Source organism: Aquila chrysaetos, chromosome 12 (genome assembly GCF_900496995.4).
Source record: "Aquila chrysaetos chrysaetos chromosome 12, bAquChr1.4, whole genome shotgun sequence".
Classification (NCBI taxonomy): Eukaryota; Metazoa; Chordata; class Aves; order Accipitriformes; family Accipitridae; genus Aquila; species Aquila chrysaetos.
The window spans coordinates 6,161,874-6,188,917 of NC_044015.1; the positions used below are offsets into that span (position 1 = coordinate 6,161,874).

Here is a 27,044-nt window from a genome sequence, read left to right on the forward strand (position 1 = left end):
GAGGTACTGCTCAGAGCTCTCTGCTAATGCTGTACCTTTCTAAGGAGAAAATCCTGCATCCTGCCTTTGAGCTTAAAGAATTAAAGAACGAAACAACTCAGAATAATCCCCCAAGACGAAAAAGACCCGCCGCCCTTCCTGCTTGACAACCGGCACTTGTTCCAGGTGAGTGGTTTTGTCAGCAAATCTGAATGCATGAATAAGAGCAGTGCCAGGTCCAGGGGCTGAACCAGTACAGGAGGATGGCAGGAGATTTCCCTGAGCATATGCATGAGAGAGCAACAGGGATAGTCTCACCCTGCTTTAGGAGAGGGGACTGCCCAGAGGGGAGTGCTTTAGAAGTGGGACTGTATGTTCTGGGCTGGGGTGAAATGCCTGGTGGACAGCTAGAGAGAGACAACCTTATCAGAGGACCTTAGCACGAGTAGGGAGCAATGGGGAGAGCAGCACTTGTCCTCCGAGTATCGGACTTAGGCCCCAAACCAGCTGACCAGCTGATGATCACTTTGTCACTCTAGAGCTTAGCTGGACTGAAATTCCTGCCTGTGGCAGATTCCTCTCCCCTTAGCTGGTGCTCTCTTACAGAGATGGGTCAGTGGCTGGACCCTGGGCAGATCCGTTCTCCTCCTGGGTCTGTTGTCGTGGTAGCAGTTGGCTGGGAGGGAGCTGGCTGCCAGATAGCGAGTGGAAAATGGAGATGCCCTAGCACTTCACTGAGTAGAAAGCCCTGCCAGGGGCTGCTATAGCAACACAAAGATGGCTGAGTTCACCCCAGTTGGGCTTGTGAATGGAAATTTTCAGCATAGGCACTTTGGCTGCCTTGCTTTCAGCCTGTACTGCCCTTCCCAAAGGCAAGCAGTGGGCCAGGCTGCAAAGGAACCAACAGCATGAGGGCTGAGGATGCCTCCAGGCAGGGGGTCTGTGAGGTCTCTCTATCCTGGTCCTCAGGACTGAAAAAACCCGGCTAATAGCACAGTGGCTGGATTCAATGCTCCTGGCCACAGACACTGAGCTACTGATGGGGGAAAGTGAGGCGGGAGTGGAGACATCCACTCGTCCTTTGCCATCCTTGCAAAGATGGTCCTTGCAAAGCACCTGTTTTACTCACCTGGTGGTGGAGGGGCTGGAGCTTCCTACTCTGAAGTGCCAACGATCTGCCCAAAAAGCAAATAGGTCTTGATAGCTGCTAACTGCAATTGTCAGGCCACTGAGCAGAGTCCTGAGGGCAAAGCATGGCCCTGCCTGCCTTCCCTTGAACAGCCTAGCACATCCCTTCCTCGCAAGCACTGAGCCTTCCCTCCCTCCACGCAAGGATGGGCTATTTAACTTCTGCCCTCTCACTAGGTGACCCAGCACCAGAAGCTGTCCACCTTGGAAAGACTAGTACAATTTTCTGAGTGACCCCATGCCTTGCCCCTCTGTATCTGCCTAGCTTGTGCAAAGCTCTTCCCAACCCCTCTCCTCCTGCAGAGATTCCTCCTTTTTCTCCCCCTTAGGGTGCTTCCCTGCTGCTACCTGTGAAGACTTCCCTCCTTGAAAATCCTGCTGGTTTTGATATTGAACATAATAGCAGAGTTTCCTTGGAGACAAGAGAAGCAGTGGGCTCAAAAGTGCTGAATATTTCACAGTCTCTGCCTGGCTTTCAGCAACGAAAAATACCCAAGAGAGTTGCATTAGTAGAGGGAAGAGGGAGCCTGGGGTAACCGTTGTTGAGGGGGGATGCCTGACTCTGACACGCTTTTCCAGTGTCATCCCTTTAGCAGCAAGGCTTACCTGAGTGCCACACTCTGTGCCCATGGCAGTGGCGTGACAGTACATGCTGTACTAAACATCGCTGCTTTGGGATTTTATTGCCACTTTTCCCCCAGTCCCTGGAGGCTGGTAAACCTGGGAGAGACTTTGCGGTGGGCATTTCTAATTTGGCTAACTTCTGTTAGTCCCAGGAGTAAAACTGACTAATTAGATTAACCCCTTGTGTGTTCTTCTACGCAGATATCAGCAATAGTGGGACAATGATGTAAAGCACCAGCATTTCAATCACTGTCTCATCCATTTGTTCTGAGTAGTGACAGCTGGATTTGTCCCGGCCAAGAGCCTGAACCCTCTGGAGACTGGAGCTCTCCTCTGCTGTGTTGGCCACACAGTTTTTTGCTTTCCTTAGGGTTGGTTATGTGATAATCGGCTGACATCTCTTGGACACGATAACAATCAGAAAGCCATGCAAGTGCGCTATATGTAGGCAGAGGGAGCATGGCATGGGCCGATTGCTGATGCTCTGCCTCATGAGAGAACAAAATGCAGGGCAAGAAGGCAGATTAAGTCTTCACTTGAACTTTTCATTTACTTTTTCCAACCCCGCACACCATGGCAAAAGTGCCCTATAATGCCATATCCTGCCAATGGGCAGGACCTTCCTTGTTCCAGAGGAGTATCTCACAGTAGAACCACTTGACCAATAGCTCCCCCTCTGCTGAGACACCCCTGGGGTCCTCATGATCTGTCCGACAGCCACCAATGGCACTTGGCCACTTCTATGAAGTAGCATTTTCTTGTTTATCTTTCAGTGTGGTGCAAGAGTGCTGTGCAGGGGTTAGGGGGTGAGAGAAGAGTGGGGAACCAGACTGTGGCCGTGTACTAATTATGCATGTAAATCAGCTCCAGGACACTGCCAGGGACAGGGTGTGTCAGTGCTGTCTGAAAAGTCCTGTAAAGCCTTGTCTCACAGGACATCAGCAGAAGGTGGAGGGATCACAGCATGGCTGAGGTTGGCAGGGACCTCTGGAGGTCATCTAGTCCAACCCCCCTGGTCAAAGCAGAGTCAACCACAGCTGGTTGCTCAGGACCACGTCCAGTCAGCTTTTGAATATCTCCAAGGAGGGAGACCCTCCAGAGAACATCTCTGGGCAACCTGCTGCAGTGTTCAGTCTGCCTTACAGTTAAAAAGCCTTTCCTTATGCTTCAGAAGAATTTCCTGTTACTTCAGTTTGTGTCCACCACCTCTCATCTGGTCACTGGGCAGCACTGAGAAGGGTCTGGCACTGTCTTCTTTACACCCTCCCTTCAGGTATACGTTGATAAGATCCTGCTGAGCCTTCTCTCTTCCAGGCTGAACAGTCCCAGCTCTCTCAGCCTCTCCTTGTCTGACAGTCCCCTCATCATCTTCATGGCCCTTCCTTGGACTCTCCAGTATGTCCATGTCTCTTGTACTGTGGAGCCCAGAACTGGACACAGCACACCAGGTGTGGCCTCACCAGTGCTGAGCAGAGGGGAAGGATCACCTCCTTTGACCTGCTGGCCACAAACAGAGCAGAGTTTCTGGACCCTGGTGCTTGTCCCACCTGGGACCTCCAGAGAGCTCTGGCATCCCAGGGGTGATGTACTGGATGGAGGCCCTAAGAAAAGGCTGCACTGTTGTTAGGGGTTTGCAAGCATTTAGTTTCATCTGGACCATGTAAAGTAGTCAAATGCATTTCCTTTCCACCAAGCACAGCCTAACCCTGACTGTTGCCTGAACAAAACCAGACCAAAGATCTTCTGCATTTTCCCCTCATGCTCAGAAAGTTTGCAGCCCCATGACTGCAGAGGCTGCTGCATGTGACTGGAGTGAGGGCAGAGATGTGCACAGGCATGGAGTAGGTTTATTTTCTGTAGACTTAAATGTAGTTTCTGTTCCTGTTGTGAAGGAGTGCTAAGGCATGTGAAGCTCTGTTTGGACAGTGAATTTCCCCTGCTGGTTACAAACATAACAGTGAAACGGGTTCTCTGGGCAGCACAAACTCTGCCTGTTCTCCCTGGCAGAAACTCAGGGCATCACTGCCACACAGAACTGACCTTCTCTGGCCAGCACCACTGCCCTGACCTCTTGGGAGCCGTTTTCCACGTGGAACTGGGCCCTCTCTCACCTGTGTAGCTCTGCATAAGCAGATGCAGCCCATCTCCAGCTCCCCCCACAATCCTGCCCTCAGGTGCAGCCCTACAGATGTATAGCATTGGGCACTACACTGCACCAAACCTCAGTTTTAGACACCATTCCCGTAGGGCTCTGCAGGGCTACCCCAGACACCATGAAACAGGTAGACAGAAAGTCTACATGCCTGCCCAGTGCACAGACCAGATTTATGGCCCATGCATTCCTGCAGAAAGACTCCCCTTAACCCCTGCTGACAGTCTGACACGTGCAGCGCCTAGGAGGAACTTGCTTGTGGGCTCCCATGGATGCAAACTGCCTCAATACAGAAGTGCAAAATCTTTCATCACGTGAAAAAAAACCCCAAGAAATACTTACAGCCTGCTTCTTGATGCTGCTGTTTGAATAACTGAGTGCAGGAGCATTTCAGTGATGGCAGCACTATAAAAGTCAAACATCAGTTTCTGAAGTTCAGCCTGCACAAAAAACACAGTAAGAAGAAAATGAAGGCTTTCACAATTGCTTTCTTAGCATCTGAGATAAATGCAAAATTCCTTCAGCAAACAACTTAAAATTTTCCCCAACAATTTGATTTTTTTCTGTTGTTGTGACATAGCAATATTTAAGATGTGCATATGGATTTCTGAATACTAAAAAAAAAAAAAAAACAGTTTTGAGCATTTCATGTTGCAACATGAAAGCTGTATTATTCCCCACAAGCATAATTCATGCCTGGGCACTTCCACTTTATCGCAAGACAAAGTCTGAAATGTTAACACTACACCCTCAGGGGTCAACTCCAAATATCTGGCCTCCAAGAAAGCCTTGTCAGGGAGCAGCATGGGCTTGTAGCTCCCAAAGGGACTGGGAGCCAAGCACAAATAGGTGGCGGCAGGGCAGGGTCTGGCCAGCAAGGACGTAGCCACATGGTGTCGGAGCAAGTCAAGCAGGGCAGGCCTGGGGATGCCACTCATGCTCTCAGAGGTGGAGTATGCTCTATATTTGTAGGTCATCATACGACCGTTTTCTTTTCTGTCCCCTAATTTCTTCCATAATAATTTCTAACACTGTTTTGCTGTCAGCCTGTGCTTTCATGTGATATTTCCAATATCTTTTTGAATCACTAGAGTATGCATTTAAGAGTTATCCTTCCTGTGTTTACTGCTTTTTACTTATTTGCAGAGCAGTTCATCTTCCACGTCACTTGTGAGCAGATTAATAGCTCTGCGCTCTGCAGAGTTTCTTATTGGACCTCACAACTGAAATCTCTCTATTGGCATAAATAGCCATGAAATTCCACCCATTTTGGTTTTGTCTGTCACCACAAGTGATCATAAGGGAATCTTCCCTTTCATCCCATGAGATATCTATTGCTTTAAAAACCTTTCGTATGGGATCCTTGCCAAAATATTTTTTTTAAAATGTGGTTGATCTGACACTGAGGTTATATCCTTACTGATGTGGTTTTTTCTTCAATTAGATGCATTTGAAGATCGTCTTCTACTGCTCTCCCTAGTTCTCAATTTTAACAAGCTGGCCTTTTCTCTGGGTGAGGGGCATGGAGAAGGATGTGGGGGCCTGTGTGCCTTTAAAGAGTCTGTAGTCAAAGCATACAGTCAAGATAATATTTCAAGAAGTTTCTCTGCTGCGTGCAATATTTTAGTCTCAGTTTCTAAGTTTGGAGCTGTTCAGTTCCTGGTGGTTCGGGGGATGAGACTCTCCCCACGTGCCACTGGGCTGCAGCGGGAGGATGGATGCAGAGCAGAGAGCTCAGCCCATCTCCCAGGGCTGTTCCATCACTGTCCTTACCACCACAGTGGATGGGCAGACTCAGGTTTGTGCCTAGCATTCCCCGTTGTGCAAATGTCAGACAAACTTGCAAAAAACCACTCAGTAGGTTGTAGCATATGGGCATATTTGCATCCCCTTGTCACAGATCTGAGAAGAGCTAGGATACCCTTTGGAAAATGAAATTATTTTCATGTCCTGACATTGCTTATGTCCTTTTTACAATAAAGCGGTATTTAAGGACAAGGGTGCATGTGGGGGCCAAAAGTATGCAATTTGTGACAAGGGGATGCAAATCTGCCCTGACGCTACCACACTTAGCCCTCCAGCAAAACTGCCTCCTGGCGAGTGTGCAATGGCTAGCTCCTCTTTCCCTTCAGCCAGGATTTTATTACCTTCTCTCTTTAAAAAATGCTCATGGGAAGGTGCTGCACACTGGATGGTTTCAGCTTTTCTGATGTTGGCTGCTTTAGCAGAGACAAGGCTTAAAGAGGAGAGGTGTTCTTCAACATACAGTACAAGTTGGAACAGATACATCTCAGCTGATTCAGAGATTTCCTGTTTCCTATCTCTTTATAGGTCCTTAAGCACTATTGCCATCCTCCCCCCATGTTGGAAATCTTCTCCCTGTGTAGATGGGAAGATAACAACACAAAAATCTGCAAAGAGCAAGACAAAAAAATATAGTGCAAAAGTCTTCCTTCCCCATTTTTTACTTTCACCATCTTCTGACTGGTGTCACTAAAATAGCCATAATTCCACTGTTTATGTGAAACCTCATTGCCAGGAACTAGGCATTAGTTTTGCAACACTGAACTTTCTTGCAAAATATCCTGTGCTTCCTGGTCCAACCTTGAAGTTACCTCCAAAAATGCGCTCCCTGAGTGTTTCTGGCAGAGTGGAGCCTGGAGAAGCAGCCATAAATAGGAGAATCTTCACCAAGAGAGCCAAGCCACCTTCTTCCTCAGAAGAAGGAAAATCCAAACCATTGACAGACTGTTAATCTGCAAGAGTATTTTGATGACTTACTGTGGCAGTCTGAGAACTTCCAGCTGATGCAATAGAAAATATTTACGCAATTTCAGGCAAGCGATGCGGAGGGAATGTGCTGTGGAGGGGGCCACTGTATTGCAAAATATGCAGATGGAGAAAGGGAGCAAGTCAGCAAGAGGGTGGGGACATCACAGGAGCAAGTTCTGCTGGTGAGTTCCTTCTGTGCAATAAATTTTGCTCTGAGAAGGCTGCTGAGCACATGGAGGAACATGGGATCTAATGACTAATCCTGAACTTTCCCATATCAAAATAGAAATTTCATTTTCTTTGCACAAGAACACATTTTCCAGTGCATGTGGATGGGGAGACATCCGGAGAAAAGAGCAGGTGAGTGTGGGTTCTGCTCCCACCTTCCCCATACAGGAATTCATGCCGTTGCTGTGGTATGGTCCAACTCTAAGAAAGAGAAGGTTTGGAGGAGAGGTGAGTCTCCATTTCCATAGTCCTGGTTCAGCGCGGGTCTCCTCAGGTCACCATGGGGAATGGGAAGCCTGGTTTGCATGTAGCAAGCCCGTGATGGGTGATTTCAGAGCCATCAGAGCGACTGTTTTCACTTCACTAAAGAGATGGGAACTTTGCATGTCAAAGTAAGGTAGCACTTCACCTTACCAAGGTGTGCTGGGTTGTCTGATGAAGCGTGAGTGGTTTGGGAGTAAGAAAGAGAGTCTTTGGGGTTTGAAACTTTCTTTGATGGTTCTGCTTTTAGAAGTGATTGCTGAGTGATAATCCATTCTGCTGTAGGAAGTTGCACCGCATCCCTGCTGACTGGAAGCTAGCCAATGTTATTGCAATCTACAAAAAGGGAAAACCCAGGGAATTACAGACTTGGGAGTCTAACCTCAGTTCCTGGAAAAATTATGGAGAAGATTATACTGAGTACTACTGAAAGGCATTTAAAGGATAATGCAATCATCAGGCACAGTCAACAGGAGTTCATAAAGGAAAATTATATCCTTCTACAATAAGGTCTCCCACCCAGTGGATGAAGGGAAGGCAGTGGATGTAGTTTCTCTGGATTTTAGTAAGGCTTTTGATACTGTCCCTCACAGCATCCTTCTGGACAAGTTGTCCAGCTGCGGGGTGAGCAGGTTGATGGTGCACTGGGTGAAGAACTAGCTGGATGGCAGAGTTCAAAGGGTTGTAGTGAATGGGGCTACATCTGGCTGGCCGGCGTTCCTCAGGGCTCAATCCTAGGGCCAGTGCTGTTCAATATTTTAATCTATTATCTGGATGCAGGAGTTGAATGCCCCATTAGCAAGCTGCTGACGATACCAAACTGGGAGGTGCTGTTGACTTTCTTGAGGGACAAGAGGCCTTGCAGAGGGATCTAGATAGAGTCGAGCATTCGGCCACATCCCAGCATTCATGGGATGAAATTGAACCACATCCTGGGGTACATCAAACACAGCATAACCAGACGGTCAAGAGAGGTTTTGGTGTTGGTGCAGCCTCACCTGGAGTACTGTGTGCAGTGCTGGGCCCCACCATTTGAGAAGGACATGAAGGTCCTTGAATGTGTCCAGAGGAGGGCCACAATGCTGGTGATGGGGCTGGAAGGCATGTCCTATGAGGAGGGGCTAAGGACTTTGGGCTTGTGTAGTTTGGAGAAAAGGAGGCTGAGGCATGACCTCATTGCTCTCTGCGGCTTCCTGAGGAGGGGACATGGAGAAGGAGGTGCTGATCTCTTCTCCCTGGGATGCAGTGGTAGGACGCCTGGGAATGGTTCAAAGCTGCGCCAGGGGAGGTTCAGGCTTGACATTAGGGAGCATTTCTTTACCAAGAGGGTATTCAAACACTGGAACAGGCTTCCTCGAGAGGTGGTCGATGACCCATGCCTGTCAGTGTTTGAAAGGCATTTGGATAATGCTCTTAATAACACGCTTTAACTTGGTCAGTACTGAATTGGTCAGGCAGTTGGACTAGATGATCATTGTAGGTCCTTTCTAACTGAAAGAGTCTATTCTATTCTATTCTATCCCTCCAGCCGCTGACAGTGCAGACAGTTACTTTTCTCACCATAAGGGCAGTAAGCTCTGGGACAGACTTCTGGAAATCCTGCAGACAAAAGAAGATAAGATGGATCACAAAAGGGATTATTCAGTGAGTCTGTGATAGTAAAGGGTGAGATCTGAGAGGTGTCCTCTTCCTTGTAGAGCCAGTGATGCCAGTAACTGGCAAGACAGGAGGATACGAGATGTGTGAAAGTCCTGGCTCATTGGAACCCGACAGCTAATAATTTTGTTTGTCCAACCCTATATCTGGGCAGCTACTAAATAAATAATACAAGTCTATTCTGGGGCACAGGGGATTGAATCCATAGTTTCTTAAACTACTGTGGAGTTCAGGAGGCACAAACTTAATGAACTGAAGCAATATGTACATTGCAGTTTTTTTCTCTCATATGTGGCTGTGAAAAGTAGGACTGGCAGTGAAAAGGAGGAAGACAGGCAAAGTTTTCACTTAGTCTGATGTATATTGGCTCCATCAACAGATAATAGCAAGGTGGTGTAATAAGAAAGGGAAAGCGTGGTCAAGCTGGAATCAGCAGACCAAAATCCACAGAATGCTGTTTGCTAATCCAAAAGCTTGGGTGACCACAGCAGCACTGCAAGTTTCCTGCAGCAAAAGCCCAGAATCTTTGCCAGTGGCCTTCACACAGCTTAGCCTTGGGAGGGCTTAGAGTGACTTGGCTGGGCCACCTCAGGTGTCTCTCCACTGCTCTGAACCTCATGAAGGCATTAGCATCTGTGCAAACAAATCTTCTATCAGAATGGAGGTTTTCCTCCATCTGTCTGTTGGAAATGACCTTGAATGTTGTACCATGCACCAATTCCACTTTAAGGCGATGTCTTCAGTTCATGATAGGCATTTATCTGGGTCCAAATGGCAGATGCTAGATGTGTACTTTATAGAGAATGTAATCCCAATTGTGATGGTTTCTTTGACTTAAATTTAGGATTGCAAATGACTTGCAACACCAAAGAAAGGTCTTTCAGCACCTGCTGATGTGCTAAGGTGACTTTGTTCTTCTTTGGTTTCATCTAGTCTTGTATTATCTTTGCAAACTCCTGGGAACAAGAATCATTTTCAGACCTTGTATCTGTCAAGGCACAGTGACAGTAGGAAAATGGCACCTGCATAGTCAGGCAATAATCCTCCTAATGATAAGAACTGTTGGATTGCTGGTGCCTTCCAGCACTCGAGTGGACTGCTATGCCTGTGTAGCCCCCTTGTTCTTTTGTTCTGAGGAATATGGGAATAATAGTAAAAAATAAACAGTTAAAGAACAGTAGGCTGCTCCAGGTCTTGCAGCCAGTAGGTAATGGAGCAGAACTGGGTTTTTATTTACCTCTTTGGAGTAGGTTTGAACTCAACCTTAGTATTTGTGAAGACAGGACAGCAAGTTAACCCCATCAGTGGAGTTTGACAAGAGATACTACTTGAAAGTCCTGTTGTGCTTTAAAGGAAAATCAGTAAAGCATTATTCTGATGCTCCACAGAAGGCAAAGGGATTATGTTCCTTTCTGCAGAAACAGCCGGTGCCACTTGCTGTCATGGGGATAGCTGCTTTGGTAGGGGCCTGTCCTTCTAGGAGGTATGTCAGAAATGTTGTTTGCTGCTTGGTCTTGTTTGGAACCGTTCGTGTACAGGAACTGGTTTTATTGCCAAGTGATAAAAAATCATTCCTGTCCAAACTGATAAAACTCCTACAAACAAGCCTGGGTGGCTGTGGAACCTTTTCTGTCTGCCCAGGCCACCACAAGCCACTCCTCAGTGCAGGTTGGGTGCTACAGAGGCCAGAGCCTCTCCAGAGACACCAGAGCAGTTGTGACAAGACCCTGGCAGCCCTCTAGATGCCTTGCCCCGGGGTCTGCTCCTTGCAGAGCAGCAGAAGAGCTCATTAATCAACACTAAACCTGCTTAGGGCCCCAGGGAAATGACCTAAAAATGAAGGCGAGGTGCGGGTGCTGCAGCTTATGCTTTCCTGCCTGTGCTTCTCCCTGCCCAGCGTAGGCAGAGCCGTGCCTTGGGGACTGAGCAGCCGTGCTGACCATGAGCGAGCAGAGCCATGTCAACAGCCTGTTCCTCAACGAGGACGCAGCCAAGCGGCTCAATGCCGAGAGCCGGGTGCAGCGCTTACGGCAGGCGGTGCAGAAGCGGGCAGCACGGGCCAAGAAGCGGATGCACAGCATCACTGCCGACAGCGCTAAAAGCTTCTTCAGGAGAAATGCCTTCGTCCTCTTCACCATTGCTGCAGTCTTACTAGGTATGGAGCTGGTGGCAACACTGGGCACCATTTATAAATGTGGGGAAAAGTTTGTTTATTCTACAAAGATTTTATTTTATCATAACGATTTGGCTGGGAAGGTGAAGCTGATGAGCTGACAGCTCAAAGTGCTGTTCACATCAGGAGTACCTTTGTGTGCAAGAGCAACAGACCTTGCAGAGGGTGTGTGTGAGGAAGTCCTTGTTGATCCTTTCTGGCTGCAGCTTACAAACAGTCTACAAAAGAAAGGGTTTGATGATCCAGCTCTACCTACCCTCATAAAAATCATCCAGGTTTTTTCAGAGGCTTCTTGTGACTGCAGCTATAGGCACAAGGGCTCTTCAGATTCATCCCACAGCTTTAGCCTGACAGGACCAGAAGGGGTAACTGATGCAAAGGTGATACAATGCAAACTAAATCTGCCCAGCAGTGAGTGGATTGTCCCTAGCTTTTGATCCAGGCTATATGTCTCTAACTCACTGGCTGAACTCAGCTTTAAGAGGTGGGCGGACAAAGTCTCTGAACTGTGTAGTCACACTTAGGTTAGGCTGGCAGATCATATCTCTGGTCACAGCATTTTTGTGGTCATGAACTTTCTGGGAACAGACCCCAAAGGAACAGCAGACAGAGCAACGAGGAAACCTGTGGTTTAGCTCAAGGCTCCTGTGCATATAAATATGTCAGAGGGAGAGAGAGAGCATACAGCAAAAACTGGATCATGGCCTTTTAGAAAAAGAAAGAGCATTTGCTCCTTTGGGGAGAGGAGGAGCTGAAAGGAGATGAGAAAGAGAAAAGCCACACTGTAGGACTGAGGGACAGACCACTGGATCACACTGTCCCATTTCCATTCTCATCCCTTGCTGATCCACAGGGATCATCCTGGCATTTTCCCTTCGGCCCTACCAGCTGACCTATCGCCAGATCAAGTATTTCTCCTTCCCCGGCGAGCTGCTGATGCGTATGCTCCAGATGTTGGTTCTTCCTCTCATTGTCTCTAGCTTGATTACAGGTGAGGATGCTTTCTGCTGCTTTCAGCCAAGGCAATAATCAGCAAAGACAGATGCTAGCTATTGTTGGAGTACCCCTTTGTGCCCCAGCTGGAGGTGCTTGGATTAGCTTGGCTAATAGTGACAAGCCTGAACCTACAGCTGTAGTGAACATGATTTGCACTCATACTCCTGCTGGCTCAGTAGTGGGGAAGAGAAGCAGAAGGCCTTGTGCTTTCTCGGAAGACTGGGGAGGACACAATGTGGTGTTTCCAATCCCCAACACTTGAGCACTAACAAGGATTTCATCCTATGTAACCTTAAACGTCAACAAGTTTGTTGCCCAAGTCAGCTTCAGGTTTCCTCCAGCCTAGGGAAGGTTAATTCGTGTCAGTCCAAAAGAGCTGGAGTTGATCACTGGCTGGAGAGCTTGTTTCATCTAGGTCTTCATAGAAGACATGCCAGCCATCCAAGCTTTCAGACAGCAGAAGGTATTGCAAGGCATTCCACCTGCTGAAACATCCCACCAGTGGGGACTTAAAGGCCCAGTGCACTGAGAGGGGATTATTTCCCTTCTGAGAGCTTTAGGAGCTGCTCAAATGCAGCCTAAGACCAGTGCTATGCTTCTTCGTAACCACAAGCCACATTCTCCCATATTGACATCACCCCGGAGCTCCAAAGTCTGCCCCTTGTATGTTGTGCTTCCTAGAGACCCCAGCTCCCCGTCCAACTTACACATGTGCCCTGCACACTTTGAATCTTTCTCGGGCTTCCCCCTTCCTTCTAAGACAATAGACCTTCTCACCTTGTCTCTCTATGTGATTCCCCAGGAATGGCCTCGCTGGATGGCAGAGCCTCAGGGAAGATGGGGATGCGGGCTGTCGTCTACTACATGGTGACCACAATCATAGCAGTCTTCATTGGCATCCTCATGGTGATCATCATCCACCCAGGAAAAGGATCTAAGGACAAGCTTCACCGAGAAGGCAGAATTGAGCAGGTGCAGACCACAGATGCCTTCATGGACTTGGTGAGGTAGGTGAACAAGATGGTCTCATGTTGAGACCATATCAGTGAGATTACGCTCCTCCACGGAATGTGTTTCGGAAGTGTCACAGCTTTAGGCATATGCTCCTAGGGAAAGAGATTATGGCTGTGTCTTGCCCAGCCTACTACTTCTAGCTTAGTCTAGCTAACTGGCTTTGCCACTCTGAGATTGTGTGCTTGACCTAGAACTCTGTAGTCCAGCTCTTCTGTTAGAGGTATTAATGCAAGAGGCCAAGGCGTGCTCAGCAAAACAAGTAATGAAAACTGTCAATGACTGCATGTCCTTCAGAAATTCACCCAGAAAAGGCTACTCCAAATATCCATCTTCACTGATCCAAGGAAATCAAGGAAGTGGTTCCTGAGACATTGTCTCTCCCTCCCTTGCTGTGACCTTACACAGTGAATTGCAAAGCTGTACCATCTCAAGTGGTATGAAGCTATGTTTCTGAGGTACAAGGTAACAGAGCTCAAAGGACACCTGTAGACAGGAGGCTGAGAGCAAGGCAGTATATTAAAAATTGTAATATGGTATTGTTTCAAGGTTTGGTTGGGTTTGATGATGCTTTTACAATGGACCCATATCCCAGTGCTGTATGTGTGTAGTCTCCTTCCACATACCTGAAATACAACCTTCTGAAAGGATGCGGCGGGAGTCTGAAAAGATGCAGGAGAGTGCCTGGGTCCAGATCAGCATATTCCCATCTTCTGTCTGTCAGTCAAACAGAAAAGGCCCATCTGCTCTGTAGCCTGAGCTGGCATTGTGAGAGTTGTGACCTGAGACACTGCTCCAGGACAGAGGCATTGGCCAGGAAGCCCATGTTTTCTTGCTAGTCAAACAGGACAATAACTCTTTCCTTGTTTTATCTACTGCAGGAATATGTTCCCACCCAACCTGGTAGAAGCCTGCTTCAAACAGGTATGAAATCCCACCTAGCCTATAACTTCCCTTCGCACCCTGTGCCCTAGACCATGGTCCAGCCTACTTCTCTGAGCAATTGCTTTATACTGCCTTCACACTTCCCCAAATCTGACTGCTCCAGGAGGCATTGCAGTCATTAGTCTGTATTATATCATCCCCCACGAAAGCTTTTCAAGCTGTCTGTAGATGGAGGCTTCAACCTCTGCCCCATCCCACGCTCAGAGTCAGAAAGGGTTTATGTGATCTCAGGTAGCAGTCTTGGACTGGCAGTGAAATGGGAGCAGATTCTCCAAGTATATTTCACTTCTGTAGTGCTAGTGCCCTTGGAAACAGCATAAAGGGTTATCAGAGAAGCCAGAATACCTCTGTCCTAGGGATTTGAGATGCTCCAATGGTCTCTTTTGACCTTCAGCTCTATGAACTTTTTGATGAAATCACTAAGCTGGGGAGCTTGAGAACAGGCAAGGCAAGTTTCCCACACAGGTCAGCAGGAACTTGCAGTACTCTCCTTTCTTTAGGAAGGGATGCAAGAGCCTAGCATGTTGTCCTGAGCTCCTGAACCAGGGCCTGTGAGTGTGTCTGATAATCTGTGTCTTTTCAGTACAAGACGCAGTACAGCACCAGGGTCTTCACCAGAACCGTCCTCCACAGCACCAATGTCACAGCAGGTGTGACAACCACTCAGATCCCTGTGCCTGAGAACTTCACCAGCATCCTGGAGAACGTCACTCATGCCCTGGGGACCATCTCCGAGGTGCTGACCTTTGAAGAAGTCATTCCCATCCCGGGCTCAGCCAATGGGGTGAACGCGCTGGGGCTGGTAGTGTTCTCCATGTGCTTCGGTTTGGTGATCGGCAGCATGAAGCAGAAGGGACGGGCCCTGCGGGAGTTCTTTAACTGCCTCAACGAAGCCATCATGAGGCTGGTGGCCATTATCATCTGGTGAGGAGCACGGCCGGTTGGAGCAGGAGGTCTGCAGGTGCAGTTTCCACTGACCTGATGAGAAGTGGGGTAGCTTTAAGGATGACATGCACAGGAAAAGCAGATGGGCACAGCTCTCCTTTGGCTCCATCAGGCTGGAGGGAAAAGTCTGGATGGGATATTTGTTCACATTTCATTTCCTGTTTTTTGTTTTTACCTTAGAAATATCAGGTACACCAGGACTTGCTTTCCTTGAGGCTGCTGGAAACATCCTTGGAAGACCACAGAGCTGGAGTGGAAGATCTCTTAGCCTTACCAACAGGGGTAGGGTGTGAGGCTTTCCCACCAAAAGCTTTCCTTCCAGCTATGTTCCAGGAGTCTGACTTAGCTATGAAGCACAACAACCTATTGCCACTTTCCTGCTACTCAGGGTGGCATCTGTATGCATAAGCTCTGAGAGCTGAGCTGGGTTGACAAGGTCAGCTCGAAGTTACTCCCTTTCAATATGAGGTGTCCAAGATCCCAACTCCTCTAGAGCTCAGCTGCTTGTTGCTTTCTGTGTAAGGCTGCCTGTGCTACGTGGTCCAGATAAGCACGGCATTGCTGAGATGAGTCTTCTCTAGAAGGCAGCATTTTACCAAATCTTGTTACTTTAAGCTCTTTACCCATCTAGGGTTCAAGATCTAAATAACAGTTTGTGGTAGCTACCACGAGACAGGAGAGATGCAGGGCTGACAGAATACATGGAAATGTCTGACAGGGAAGGGATCTGTCAGCCCCGCACTCTCTCCCATTTTAGATCACTCCAGCTTCCTTTCCCTGGTCTTCTAGTCACAGTCTTGTATCTCAGAACAGCATCCTCAGCATAGGGGGACAGGCCTTACACAGAAAAACACAAAGGGAAAGAACAACCCTGAGCTCATAGCAGAGTGTTGGGGAGCCCCAGTCCTTCTGGGATCTTTTCCTCCATGGATGAGCCAGAACTTGGGGCCTTGCTTTTTTAAGAAAAGATAAGAGTTGCCCGAGGGCACAGAAGGGAGAACACAAGCACAGTGGAACAAGTAGACCTGCACACTCCTCCCAGAGACAATTTCAAGGTGCCTTCAACATCCCCTCCTCAGCTCCCCCTTACAGTGAAAGAAGGCAGGGCACTGATGTATAGAACATTGGTTACACTCAGGAAACTGCCTGTGCGCATATAGTAGGTACTGTCTGGAGAGACCTCCTGACTTAGAAAATCCAGCTGGTATAGGAGGTAGGACTGTCAGCTGCAGCCCAGCACTCCTTCCTGAAGCCACAGTCTGCAGAGCATCTCCCAGGAGCTTGTTTTTCCTAGGGACATCTGGTCACTAGCTGCAGCCAAGGATGTCTTCTAAGAGGAAGGTCAGAGGAAATGAAATATTTGTGAAATCCTTTCCTGAAACTTTTCCAAACCTCCCAGGCTAAGTTGGAGTTCGGCATGTGGACCTCTGAGCCTTGTGCATGAATTGCATGTGAGCTCTTGAGCTGTAGAGGCCCAGCCCTGAAAGGTGTGGCCGTGGAGCTGGGATTTTCTTTGGTCCAGTTATTTGTCCATGTTTAGTTTAGTGCCCATGATATTCTCCATGTCTGTGTTATGGCTTCCTTTCTGTGGAGCCTCACTGCTGCTCATGAGATGCATTGTTATGGAGGGGGAAAAAAAACATAAGGAATATAAAGGATAGCAGTGTACCTCAAAATGGGTTTTTATATAAGCCATGGCTGCTTTCACAGGTGTTGGTGTGCTGAGTCCTTGCTCCACCAGATGTGGATTCCCTATATGTTCCTATTCCCTAAATGTGAACATCTGAAGATAGCAAGGCTGATATCCCAGAGCCTATAGGACACTATTTCTTTTACTCCCCAATTCCCTGTTTATCCTGTACTTCCCTGTGCCTCTCAGTAAAAAAAATACTCTCAGCCCAAGGTCTGTTAGGAAAGGAGGGGACTCTGAAGACTCATCTACGTAACCTCCCCTATCAATTCTACAAGGAGTGTTGTAGAAACATGTAGGGAACCCAGAAGGAGGAGGAAACCTCCACCAGTGCCCAAGCTGTGCACACAACAGTGCTGGGGTCCCTGACAATGCAACAAGAGCTGTTTTTTGACCATGTGGTGAACAAGTGCCAGCTCTCTCCAGGTTTCCAGAAAAGAAACCAGAAGTATCATCCAACAATTAGGCTCAATGAGCACTTCTGGTATGCTGTCTTATTGGGGATTTGTCCAGACAGCATGCATTAAAGCTGGTGTGAAAGTGTGAGTGCCAGTTCTGAGCATTGCCCTTGTGTTTCTGCCACAGGTACGCTCCAGTTGGAATCATGTTTTTAATTGCCGGCAAAATCCTGGAGATGGATGACCTAGCAGTGATGGGAGGTCAGCTGGGGATGTACACGCTCACTGTCATCGTTGGACTCCTCATTCATGCCCTCTGCATCCTGCCACTGCTTTACTTCATCGTCACTCACAGAAACCCCTGGGTATTCATTGCAGGGCTTCTGCAGGCCCTCATCACAGCCCTGGGCACCTCCTCAAGGTACGATGGCTACATAGGAATAGGGTTGGGGCTGGTGTGGATACTCTGGGGCTGCTTCTTAGCACTCCATTGCCCTCAGTGCAGCACTGTGGTCTCACAATTTCTAGCACTAGCAGCTTTTGCACTGGTCCAGCCAAGCTCATCCGAGAGTGGAAAGATTCCCATTCCCCTGCTCAGGAGCCCTAATCATGTGGCCACCTCTAACCATCGGTGCGTGGCCTGTATTCTTCCTTACCAAACACGGTGGTGACTCTGCTTGCAGCACTGAAATGCTGAGCTCAGGACAAATATCAAATCCCACTAAATTGCAGCAGCATTCCACATGCACATACCTCACACACATGTACTCACACATTTGCACATTTCTCTCTCCCAAGCACAAATACTGTATGCAGCTGGCATTAAACTCACCGGAGGCCTGGGCATAAACACCCATATGTTCAATGACTCACACTGCCATGCAACACAGCCAAAGCAAGGGATTGTAGGTAGCTGTCGTTTCACTAGATGCCATGTTTCTTGCTATATTCGTTTCCTGGCAAGCACATAACAGTCTTTCCCACATGTGTTCTCATACTGAAACACACAGCATTTTTCCTGCTCATGTTCTCTTTCAGAAACAATTCTCTGCTTTTTCTGCAAGATATATTCTCTCACATGCGTTATTCTTGTCTTATGCACTGAGGGGGGTGAGAAAGGGCTCAAGTTTTTTAAATAGCTGGAAAAGGAGTTTTGGTCTTGAGGCTCTGTCCTATGTACCCTGAATCCTCCAGCATCACCTTCTTTTGGTGTTATACCAGCATCATCAGCCTCAGGGTTACACAGCCCCTGTCCCAGCCCCCTGAGGAAAGCCATGTCTGAACGTGCAACTGCAGCATGCACCATATCTGAGGAAGCCTTGCTTAGACTGTTCTTTCTCCTAGCAGCTTCTGGCCTCTGGCTCACATGGCAGGGTGAAAAAGCAGGTGGGTAAGGTCATAAACCAGGCAGAGGCTTAGTCCCTCTTTCAAAGTCAGCATGTACTGAATTCATGTTATTTTGTAAATTCCTTTCAGCTCAGCAACTCTACCCATCACCTTCAGGTGCCTGGAAGAAAATAATGGTGTGGACAGGCGCATCACGAGGTTTGTTCTGCCTGTGGGAGCTACAATTAACATGGATGGCACTGCTCTGTACGAGGCCCTTGCAGCCATCTTTATTGCACAAGTCAACAACTATGAACTTGACTTCGGGCAGATCATCACAATAAGGTGACTTTTGAAAGGGTTTGGGGACTACAGGAAGGGCTTCAGTTTTGTTGTCTTATCTGAAGTGTGATCAGGTTCCTCTTTTGCTCAGAAGATACAATGAGAAAAAAAAAGTATGGAAAGGAAGGGTGCACTACACCTCTAGGTATAGAAGCACACATGATTTGGGGACCACAATTTTAAGGCTCCACTTGAGGCCTTATTGCATTTCCAGGTCTGGGCCATCCCTTAGCTAAAGCTGCAGTGTGCAGTCTGTTATGGATGGGTGCCTGGCAGGTGGGAGCCTGGCTGCTGTGTTGATGTCCCACGTGTCACCATGCTGCTCGGTGATCAGGGCAGAAAGGCTGCCAAGGTGTTTTGTAGACTATGAGTTTGAGCTACTTCCTGACATTTTTGCAAATGCGACTACCTCTTTTCTTCCCTTTGCTGATAGCTGTGCTTTCTTGTTCCCTCCAGCATCACTGCCACAGCAGCCAGCATTGGAGCCGCAGGTATTCCCCAGGCAGGACTGGTGACAATGGTTATAGTGTTGACATCAGTGGGGCTGCCTACTGAAGACATTACGCTGATCATCGCTGTGGACTGGTTTCTGTAAGTTCTCTGCTCAGCAGCATGCACTGCTGTGCGCTCGCTGCCAGTGCTTACAGAGTTCGCCTGTACTCCCAATGTCTCTGCTAAAAGCAGTCTCAGTAACCTGTATCATTAAGCTTAAAACACACCTGTATCCATGAGACCTCTGCACAGTAGCACATTCTGCCCATGCTGGAGACTTCACCATGTACTTCCATGACCCAAGGCATCAGAGGTCACTTGCCTAGTCACCAGGCAGAATGTCCTTAGTTTGCTTTGTCTTAAAAGGCACCCAGAAACTATCTCCAGAATGATAGGGACAGGTTGTGCCAATAATAAGAAAATTCTCACTGCAGAGTGATGGTTCTGTGTTACCAAACATGGAAAGTGGGATGAAACTGGGCTGTGCAAAGTTGAGGAGTGTTTAGATGGGTGCAGCTAGTCAGCTACTTTGCTCCATTTCAGCTTTCTTTCCTTTTTAAACCTTGGGACAAGTGATTTCACAGGACTGCTCTTAGGAACTAGGTTGAAGAATGCATTTGTGCACAGTCCTCGCTCTCTCAGTCTTCTCAAACAGAACAAAATCCCGACTCAGGGACACACTGTCAGTGTTTCCTCTGTTCTTCTGTATCTTGTATTGCTGGTTTGTAGCCAAAGCAGCCGAAGTCTGCTCCCAGCCATGGCTGAGCAGTTGGAAACAGAGTCTTACCCAACACCTCCACTTCTCCTGTGAACTGTGCATAAGAACAGACTTGGCTGGAAAAAGCCCTGCCTCCTAAGATGCCAGGTTACCTCTTGTACTGACCCAGAAAGGTTGGTTTCAATCAGGTACCAAAAGTCTTATCTGTTGTTACCGCTGAAGTATATGATGGATTGCTGGACTGGTGATAGCTTCAGCTCTTACATACAGTTGTGGTTGTGGAGAATATCTCATTGAAAAGGGTGTTTTAGATTTGCTATTTTGCACAAAGAATCTGGTGCCTTGTCTTAGTGTATACTGTCCATCCTGAGGAAATTTGGCTCCACAGCAGCACTAAGTCGTAGGTTTGCACCAGAATTTCTGCACTTCTTGTAAAACAAAATGCAGCTCAAGTGTAACAGATGTAGCGAGGCTCATCTGAGTCTGCAGAAAGGCCTTAGCAGCCCTTTGGAAAGCAAACTGTCCATGTGGAACCACAGTAACATTTCTCTCATTTTGTGGCAAGTCAAAAATTTTCAGTGAGAAACTAGGAATGCAATAGAGCAGGAATGAATGTGAAGCCTGTGCTCAGGGCTATCAATCAAGGAAGGCTTTCTGGGAGTTATTTTCCTGTCAGTGTTGAAGTGTCAATTATTAGAGTGACTTGAAAAGTAGAAAAGGTTTCATTGAAGATGTTTCTTGAAATAGTCTTCATCCCCTTAGCTGTTGCTAAGAAGCTATATTTCATATTTTTCTCTCTGATTTTTCAGGGACCGCCTTAGAACGACCACCAATGTTCTGGGGGATTCTCTGGGGGCTGGCATTGTGGAGCATCTCTCCCGGCGTGAGCTGGATGCGCAGGACTGCGAACTTGGTAATTCTGTGACAGAGGAGAAAGAGCAGCTCTCCCACCTGGTTTGCCCACACAATGACATCCACAGGCACCCCAGGAGTGAGACAGCACTGTGAAACTGGGCAGCAGAGTGCAGATCAATGCTATAAAAGCGAAGACTTGAAACAGAAGTCCATAGTAGAGGACAGAGAAAGATCCACTCTCCAAGATGCACACTTTTCTCCCCACCTCTGCCACACGCAGTCTTCCCTGATCCCGTTTCTCCCCCATCTCTTTCTGACTGGCATTAAAGAGGAGGAAATTAAACTGCAAAGAAAGTTTTATTCCACAGAAGCCTGATTTAGTCATTCTTATGGTGTCCAAGAGTTAGACCTGAGTAAAGAAGACTCAGTGAATGAGCTGGACTAGGAGCTCCTTCGTTTCTGAGCTAAAGTATGAGCACAGCTAAGTGGCAAGGTGGGTCGGGGACACCAAAACCTGTGGGCTGGCACCAAAATGTTGCCATGATGACTCTGCCCTGCAGGATACAGCTGCAAAGCCTTCACTTGGTCGGTGCTTTCCCCCAAGCACATAAAGCTTTTAGCATTGGCCATTTGGAGATCTCTGGAGAGCCCCAGCACTCCTGTTTAAGCTCTTCACTGCCAAGAGTGTTTATCATAAACACAGTGTCCTCCTTGCTCACAGTCCTGGTGTTTGCACAGATATGCGGATGACGCATCCTGAGAGCTTCTCACTCCTCCAGCAACCCTTCTGGCTGCAGATACTGGAGTCACCCAGCTCCTGAAGGAATGTGAGACCATACAGCAGGGACAGGGTTTACTGTGCTGGCTGGTAGCACAAATAGGGGTCAATAGGTGTTTCAGTAGTGGAAGCTGCCAAAGGACTGTGAAAGCAGCGAACAATTAAAGAATTTATTATCTCCATTATGCATCCTCTGAAACAGGTCTCCCCTCTACCAAACTCTGCCAAACACCAGTTAACTTCATTTCTCTTTAGCAAACTGTTCTCCTCTTGGTGAAACCAGAAGGGGAAATGCAAAGTTTAAGAACAGTTTGCCCACCTGAGCAGCTGGGTGGTACCTCCATGCCAGGAATGACTCCCTGCTACCCGAGATTTGCTCAGAAAACAGTTTCACTCCTCATTATAAGACTCCTAAGGGAACTGTTCCTTTGCTCATCTTTGGCTATTTTCAGAAGTGACTTCCCTTCAGTCACATTGCTCCAGACTGTGCTTCCAAATATCTCTGTCTTTCTACAGCTCCTTATCTTTTATAGGCAGTACCCAATCACTTCTCAGCACTTGTACAAGTTTGCCGGACACTAAACTTATAAATGCAGGACAAATTTCTCAGTTCCTACCAAATGGAGCTCAGCTTCTGTTTAACACACTTGGACATAAGCCCATACAACATCCAAAACATCTCAAGAGGCGCGAGCAAGAAGTAGAGACCTGCTTCATCCATGCTCTATCCCCTTTCCCTGGCGTGGCCAGGAACACAGCCTGTATCTCTCACTCCAGTGAACAGGACCAATAGGGCTTGCTCCATAATATCCTGGTCCATGAACGTCCAGTAGATGAATGTCTAGACACAAACAGGAGGATGTAAAGGATCCGCAGTTCTTGGGCTACTACAGAGTAGCTGTCCTGCTTTAGAAATGGCTAAGCTCAGAAACAGCAGCAAGCAACCTCCTGTTGCACAGCCGATCTAGCTACACTGGGTAGCTTTTACTTGAGATCTGCTCATTATTCCAAACCCAGTATATCCCTTAAACCCCTCTACCCTGGCTTTCCATACTGATTCTTTTCATCCAGAAGGCCTAGCCATAAACTCAGAGGTGCACCTAAGTGGACCTCAGGAAGGAAGACCTCAGAGGTGTCATCTGGAGTCAACTTTGCCAACCACAACTGCACAAGTGCCCATGCTTAGCTCCCAAGCACTAACAAAGCTTCCTAAAACACATTTCTGGAGATGTCCAAAGCCAGATCCTGAGGCTCTTTTTGGTCCTTCAGGAATTGCAGGATTATATGTTGGTGCTGCCACATTCCACATCCTGTGGGCAGAGTATTCTATTTTTATGGGCTGGGCAATTGTTGGGAATCTGAGACAAATGCATCTCACATAAAAGTGGATAATAGAGCAGGGTAAATAGAAATGTATTGTAGCTCCATTTAGTAGTATTTTGTTCCAGACCCTAAAGCAGCAGGCTGTTTCCTGACTGTGGGAGGCAGGTTGCTTATCCTGACAAGAGATCTGCTCTAGCAGGGGGCAAGTGAGCAGGATAACAAATTATTATCCTCCTCTTTGCAGCATTTTTTTATCTTGTATGAATACGATTATAATGTCTGCTCTTCTCCTTTCTAGACTAAACAGACCCTGTATACCCTCTCAGGTAATAATCATTCATGTTCCTCTCCTCTGGACTTTTTCCTCGCTGTTCCACATCTTTCTTAAAGTGGAGTAGCTAAAACTTGACACAACAATCCAACTAAAGATTTATTAGTGCTGAGCACTGAGGAAAGAATATTTCATGCACATTAAGATTTAGATCTTAGTCTCAAGTTGCCACAGTTTAACAGCATGCTGTGCATCAGCTCATCAGGCTGATGCCCATGATGCATACATACAAGGAATTCAAGTCTATTCATCTTATCTTAAATCTTAGTGAGGTTAGACTCTTACTTTGAGGAGACGGCCGTATCTAAAGACTGGATCTTAATCAAAGAGTTTTAAGATACTCTGCAGTAGCTTGTATCTATAGTGGGCTAAGACAGCACTAGCTTATCATTAACACAGCTCAGCTGATATGAGTGTAACCTTCATAAAGAACAGACCTGCTTATAAAACTCAATAAAGTGCCTTATTTTTTCACAACAGCATGATAGCATTGACTCCACTCCAGTGGTAATACATGATAATTCGTACATTATTTTAAGCAGAACTCCTGCCTAGCCAGTAATTTCCCAGCCTGTGTTTGTGCAGTTGATTATTGTTACCTAAGTACAGTAATTTTTATTTGTCCATATTGAACTGCATCTTTTTTTTTTTTCCAGACTATTTGTCCAACTTTTCAAGAAAGCATTGAATTCTAATCCTGAAGAGACTTCCTGTATATAAAGGGCAAACTGATGGATGAATTGGAAGAAAAGATTGTTGGATTGAACTCTAGCTCAAATGGGAATTAATTCTGGGAAGTCCTATGGCTTGGGTTATACAGACAGCCAAACTAGATGATCATAAGGGTCCCTTCTGGCTTTATAATATATGCACGTGCTTTCTGGTTTAGAGATATTGCAAAGGGTCCTTCCAGCCTGATCATTTTTAAAAGGTGTCTGGAAGGATCCTAATGATACTTTAATAAAACTCAGCAGGAGTCTAACCTGTTTTCAGTTGCTGTTAGCAGACATGTGAACATATCAAAAAAGGGGCTCTCCATACCACATTGCATCAACATGATCTCAGATGTTCCCACAAAGTAGTACACTCCAAGCCTTCACATTTGTGATTTCCTGCTTTCAACACAAGATTAATGGAGCACAAACAAGTAGAGGCCTCATTTTCAAATACTGCAAATGAGTCTCCCATGGGGAATTTCAGAATTCAGCTGATAGTTTTTAGCTCTGGTGTTTATCCATGTCATTAAGCAGTTTATGACTGGGATTATCTATCTGCTTACGGTACCCAAACAGTAAAGTATTGTCAGGAATTTGCATATATATATATATAGATATATATACCTCTGTATATATATATATATGAAAGGGGCACATGTGCACAAACATACATATACACAGAGGGGTTTTTTTTTTTGCTAATCCAAGAAGGAAAGGCAATACTAAAGTCTCACTCTGTAAAGCTGCATACTTCATTTTGATGGCCACCTTGATTTACCCAACTAATCCCATCCTTAAAAAAACAGAGAATATTTTACTTTATTCCAGTAATAAGTCTTCCAAAGCAAGGTTTACCAGGAAGGAGCATAGTGCATGCTGATTTGAAGTTGTACCTGCTGGTGATATAAAGAGAACTTCTCAATGTATAGACAAAATTCTCCACTTTGTCTTTGACTTCCCAGCGCATATCCCAAGGACCCACATCCCCACTGCATCTGACTTGGCAAGGAGGCAGGCTTTAAGAGCTCAGCCAAGAATACAGAAGTGTTTGTACTCCTTCCAAACCCAACACTGACCTTGTACTAACTCAGCCTTCAAAACTGGATAACTGAAATTATTAAATCATTTTATCAACTGTCTTTTTAAATTACCAGATATTTGAGAGTTTATGCAGTCTTTTCTTTACTGTAGTCTTGCTGCTTCTACTTGCAGAAACTTTCCAAGTTTCTCCTATTTGCAGACAGATTTATTCCTAATGATTAGATGGGCAACATTTGGGATGAAATAGAGAGCTATCTCAATGCATACATAAATGAGGAGCTCTTGGATTAGGACACATCTCTTCAAAATTAATTTTAAGAGCGAAAATCCATGAAGAATATGGATTTTCGGATGATAGGCCATGTGTCACATTACGTATGTGATATGTGCACATTGTTTCAGGAGTCAGATCTGCCCATGAAAACTGCCCTGAAATTGTATGTACTTCTTTTCCTCTGCCCAAAGAAGAAAGAGATAGCTGGAAATCAGTGCTGTACAGTGTGTTCATAGCATTCTGACAGTTTGACTATGTTAATTCCCAAGGGCTTTTTTCTTCATGCTGTGAGTTTCAGTGTTAATAAAGATAGTTTGCATATTTGAAAAATAAAGGGAATTTTTTCCACGATGTTTTTTTCTATTTTTTTTCCTCAGGACCATGACTTACAAAGTTAGGGGCATTACGTATTACACTTCCTTATCTCCATGTGCCTATGTCATGGGTCAAATACCAAATTCATATTTTTACAAGGCCTTTCCCGAAAGCTTTTTCTTTGATGCCATCTTTTGCATATGTCCATGTCATGGTTTAACCCTAGCTGGCAACTAAGCACCACACAGCTGGCTGCTCACTCACTCCCCCCATGCCGGGATGTGGGAGAGAATCAGATGAGTAGAAGTGAGAAAACTCATGGGTTGAGATAAAGACAGTTTAATAGGTAAAGCAAAACCCATGCATGCAAGCAAAGCAAAATAAGGAATTCGTTCACCACGTCCCATCGGCTGGCAGGTGTTCAGCCTTCTGCAGGAAAGCAGGGCTCCATCACTCATAATGGTTACTTGGGAAGACACAACGCCACAACTCCAAATGTCCCCCCGCCTCCTTCTTCTTCGCCCAGCTTTATATGCTGAGCATGACATCATATGGTATGGAATATCCCTGTCCCAGCTGTATGCCCTCCCAACTTCTTATGCACCCCTAGCAATAACAAAAACATCTCTGTATTATCAGCACTGTTTTCAGCACAAATCCAAAACGTAGCCCTATACCAGGTACATGAAGAAAATTAACTCTATCCCAGCCAAAACCAGCACATTCTCCACCCCTAATTCCATACCATTTACATCATGCTCAGGTCCCACACTATCCAATACAACCTCATTAACCACCACCCCCTCTTCCCATCCTTTGATATAATACAGAGATATCATTCCCTTAGTCTATGGACCACCCCTATAAAATGTCTTTAAAATGTCCACAGATGTCCACAAAATGTCCACTGAGTTCATTTAGTCCATGACTATGGGTTCCATCTGTTATGGTGGTCACTCAGGACAGGATAGATGGTGTGTTGCATAGAGTTATGGGGCACCAAAGCCAGTTTAGGTCAGGTCACTGCTGCACTTGCACAGCTTCTTATAAGGCTTGTCCTCCATTGTTTTGGGTGGTTCCTGCTATAGTAATTCCTCTAACACGCAACTCAAATCATGGGTTACAACAATTTAAAGGTATTTCCATTACAATCTCTACCCCTGGTCCCTTCGGGCCAGGTTATAGGGAGTAACATTTCAATGAACTCCTCCTCTTGCTCCCAGCCTGGCTAGGACTTATCCACAGACTGCAGTCCCTTAGGGTTGTACCTGCTCCAAGTGGAGCCTTATCTATGAGCCACAGTGTCGTCAGAAATATACCTACCTGCTGTGCCATAGACATATCCACAGCCACAGTCACTTTGAGGTGCACTTGTTTCAGTGTGGCCTTATCCATGGGCCACAACGCCCTCAGAGATACACCTTCTCCAGTGTACTGGCAAAGCTGCACGAAGCTTACTTCACATACACAGCACACAAGCATGTACTTCCATCTATGAAATCCACCCCAAACAAA

The 27,044-nt window shown here is 46.6% G+C and overlaps 1 protein-coding gene across 11 annotated transcripts; it reads left to right on the forward strand.

The window, feature by feature from the left end:
- On the forward strand, positions 1-25,565 carry SLC1A6 (solute carrier family 1 member 6). 11 transcript variants are annotated; one of them, XR_005933743.1, is made up of 12 exons: positions 1-165; positions 10,758-11,015; positions 11,887-12,024; positions 12,832-13,036; positions 13,922-13,964; positions 14,569-14,909; positions 17,206-17,439; positions 18,495-18,689; positions 19,143-19,277; positions 20,706-21,578; positions 23,151-23,178; positions 23,840-25,565. XR_005933743.1 is itself a non-coding variant. In XM_041128038.1 (12 exons), the coding sequence occupies exons 1-12, from the start codon at positions 6,968-6,970 to the stop codon at positions 23,869-23,871; spliced, it is 1,776 nt and encodes a 591-aa protein (XP_040983972.1). In that variant the 5' UTR covers positions 6,908-6,967; the 3' UTR covers positions 23,872-25,565. The 11 variants fall into 11 exon arrangements, 5 of the variants coding, with proteins under 5 accessions (XP_040983972.1, XP_029889662.1, XP_029889661.1 ...); XR_005933746.1 differs by having other exon boundaries at positions 10,763-11,015; XR_005933742.1 differs by lacking the exon at positions 1-165 and adding an exon at positions 6,908-7,075.
- The last annotated feature ends 1,479 nt before the right edge of the window (positions 25,566-27,044 follow it).

Bases quoted from the DNA above. Each gene is read 5' to 3' on its own strand.
- SLC1A6 (XM_041128038.1), top strand. From the start codon at position 6,968: ATGACTAATCCTGAACTTTCCCATATCAAAATAGAAATTTCATTTTCT. The intron at 14,910-17,205 runs GTGAGGAGCACG...TTTCTGCCACAG, and splicing joins CTGGTGGCCATTATCATCTG to GTACGCTCCAGTTGGAATCA. The intron at 18,690-19,142 runs GTGACTTTTGAA...TGTTCCCTCCAG, and splicing joins GGGCAGATCATCACAATAAG to CATCACTGCCACAGCAGCCA.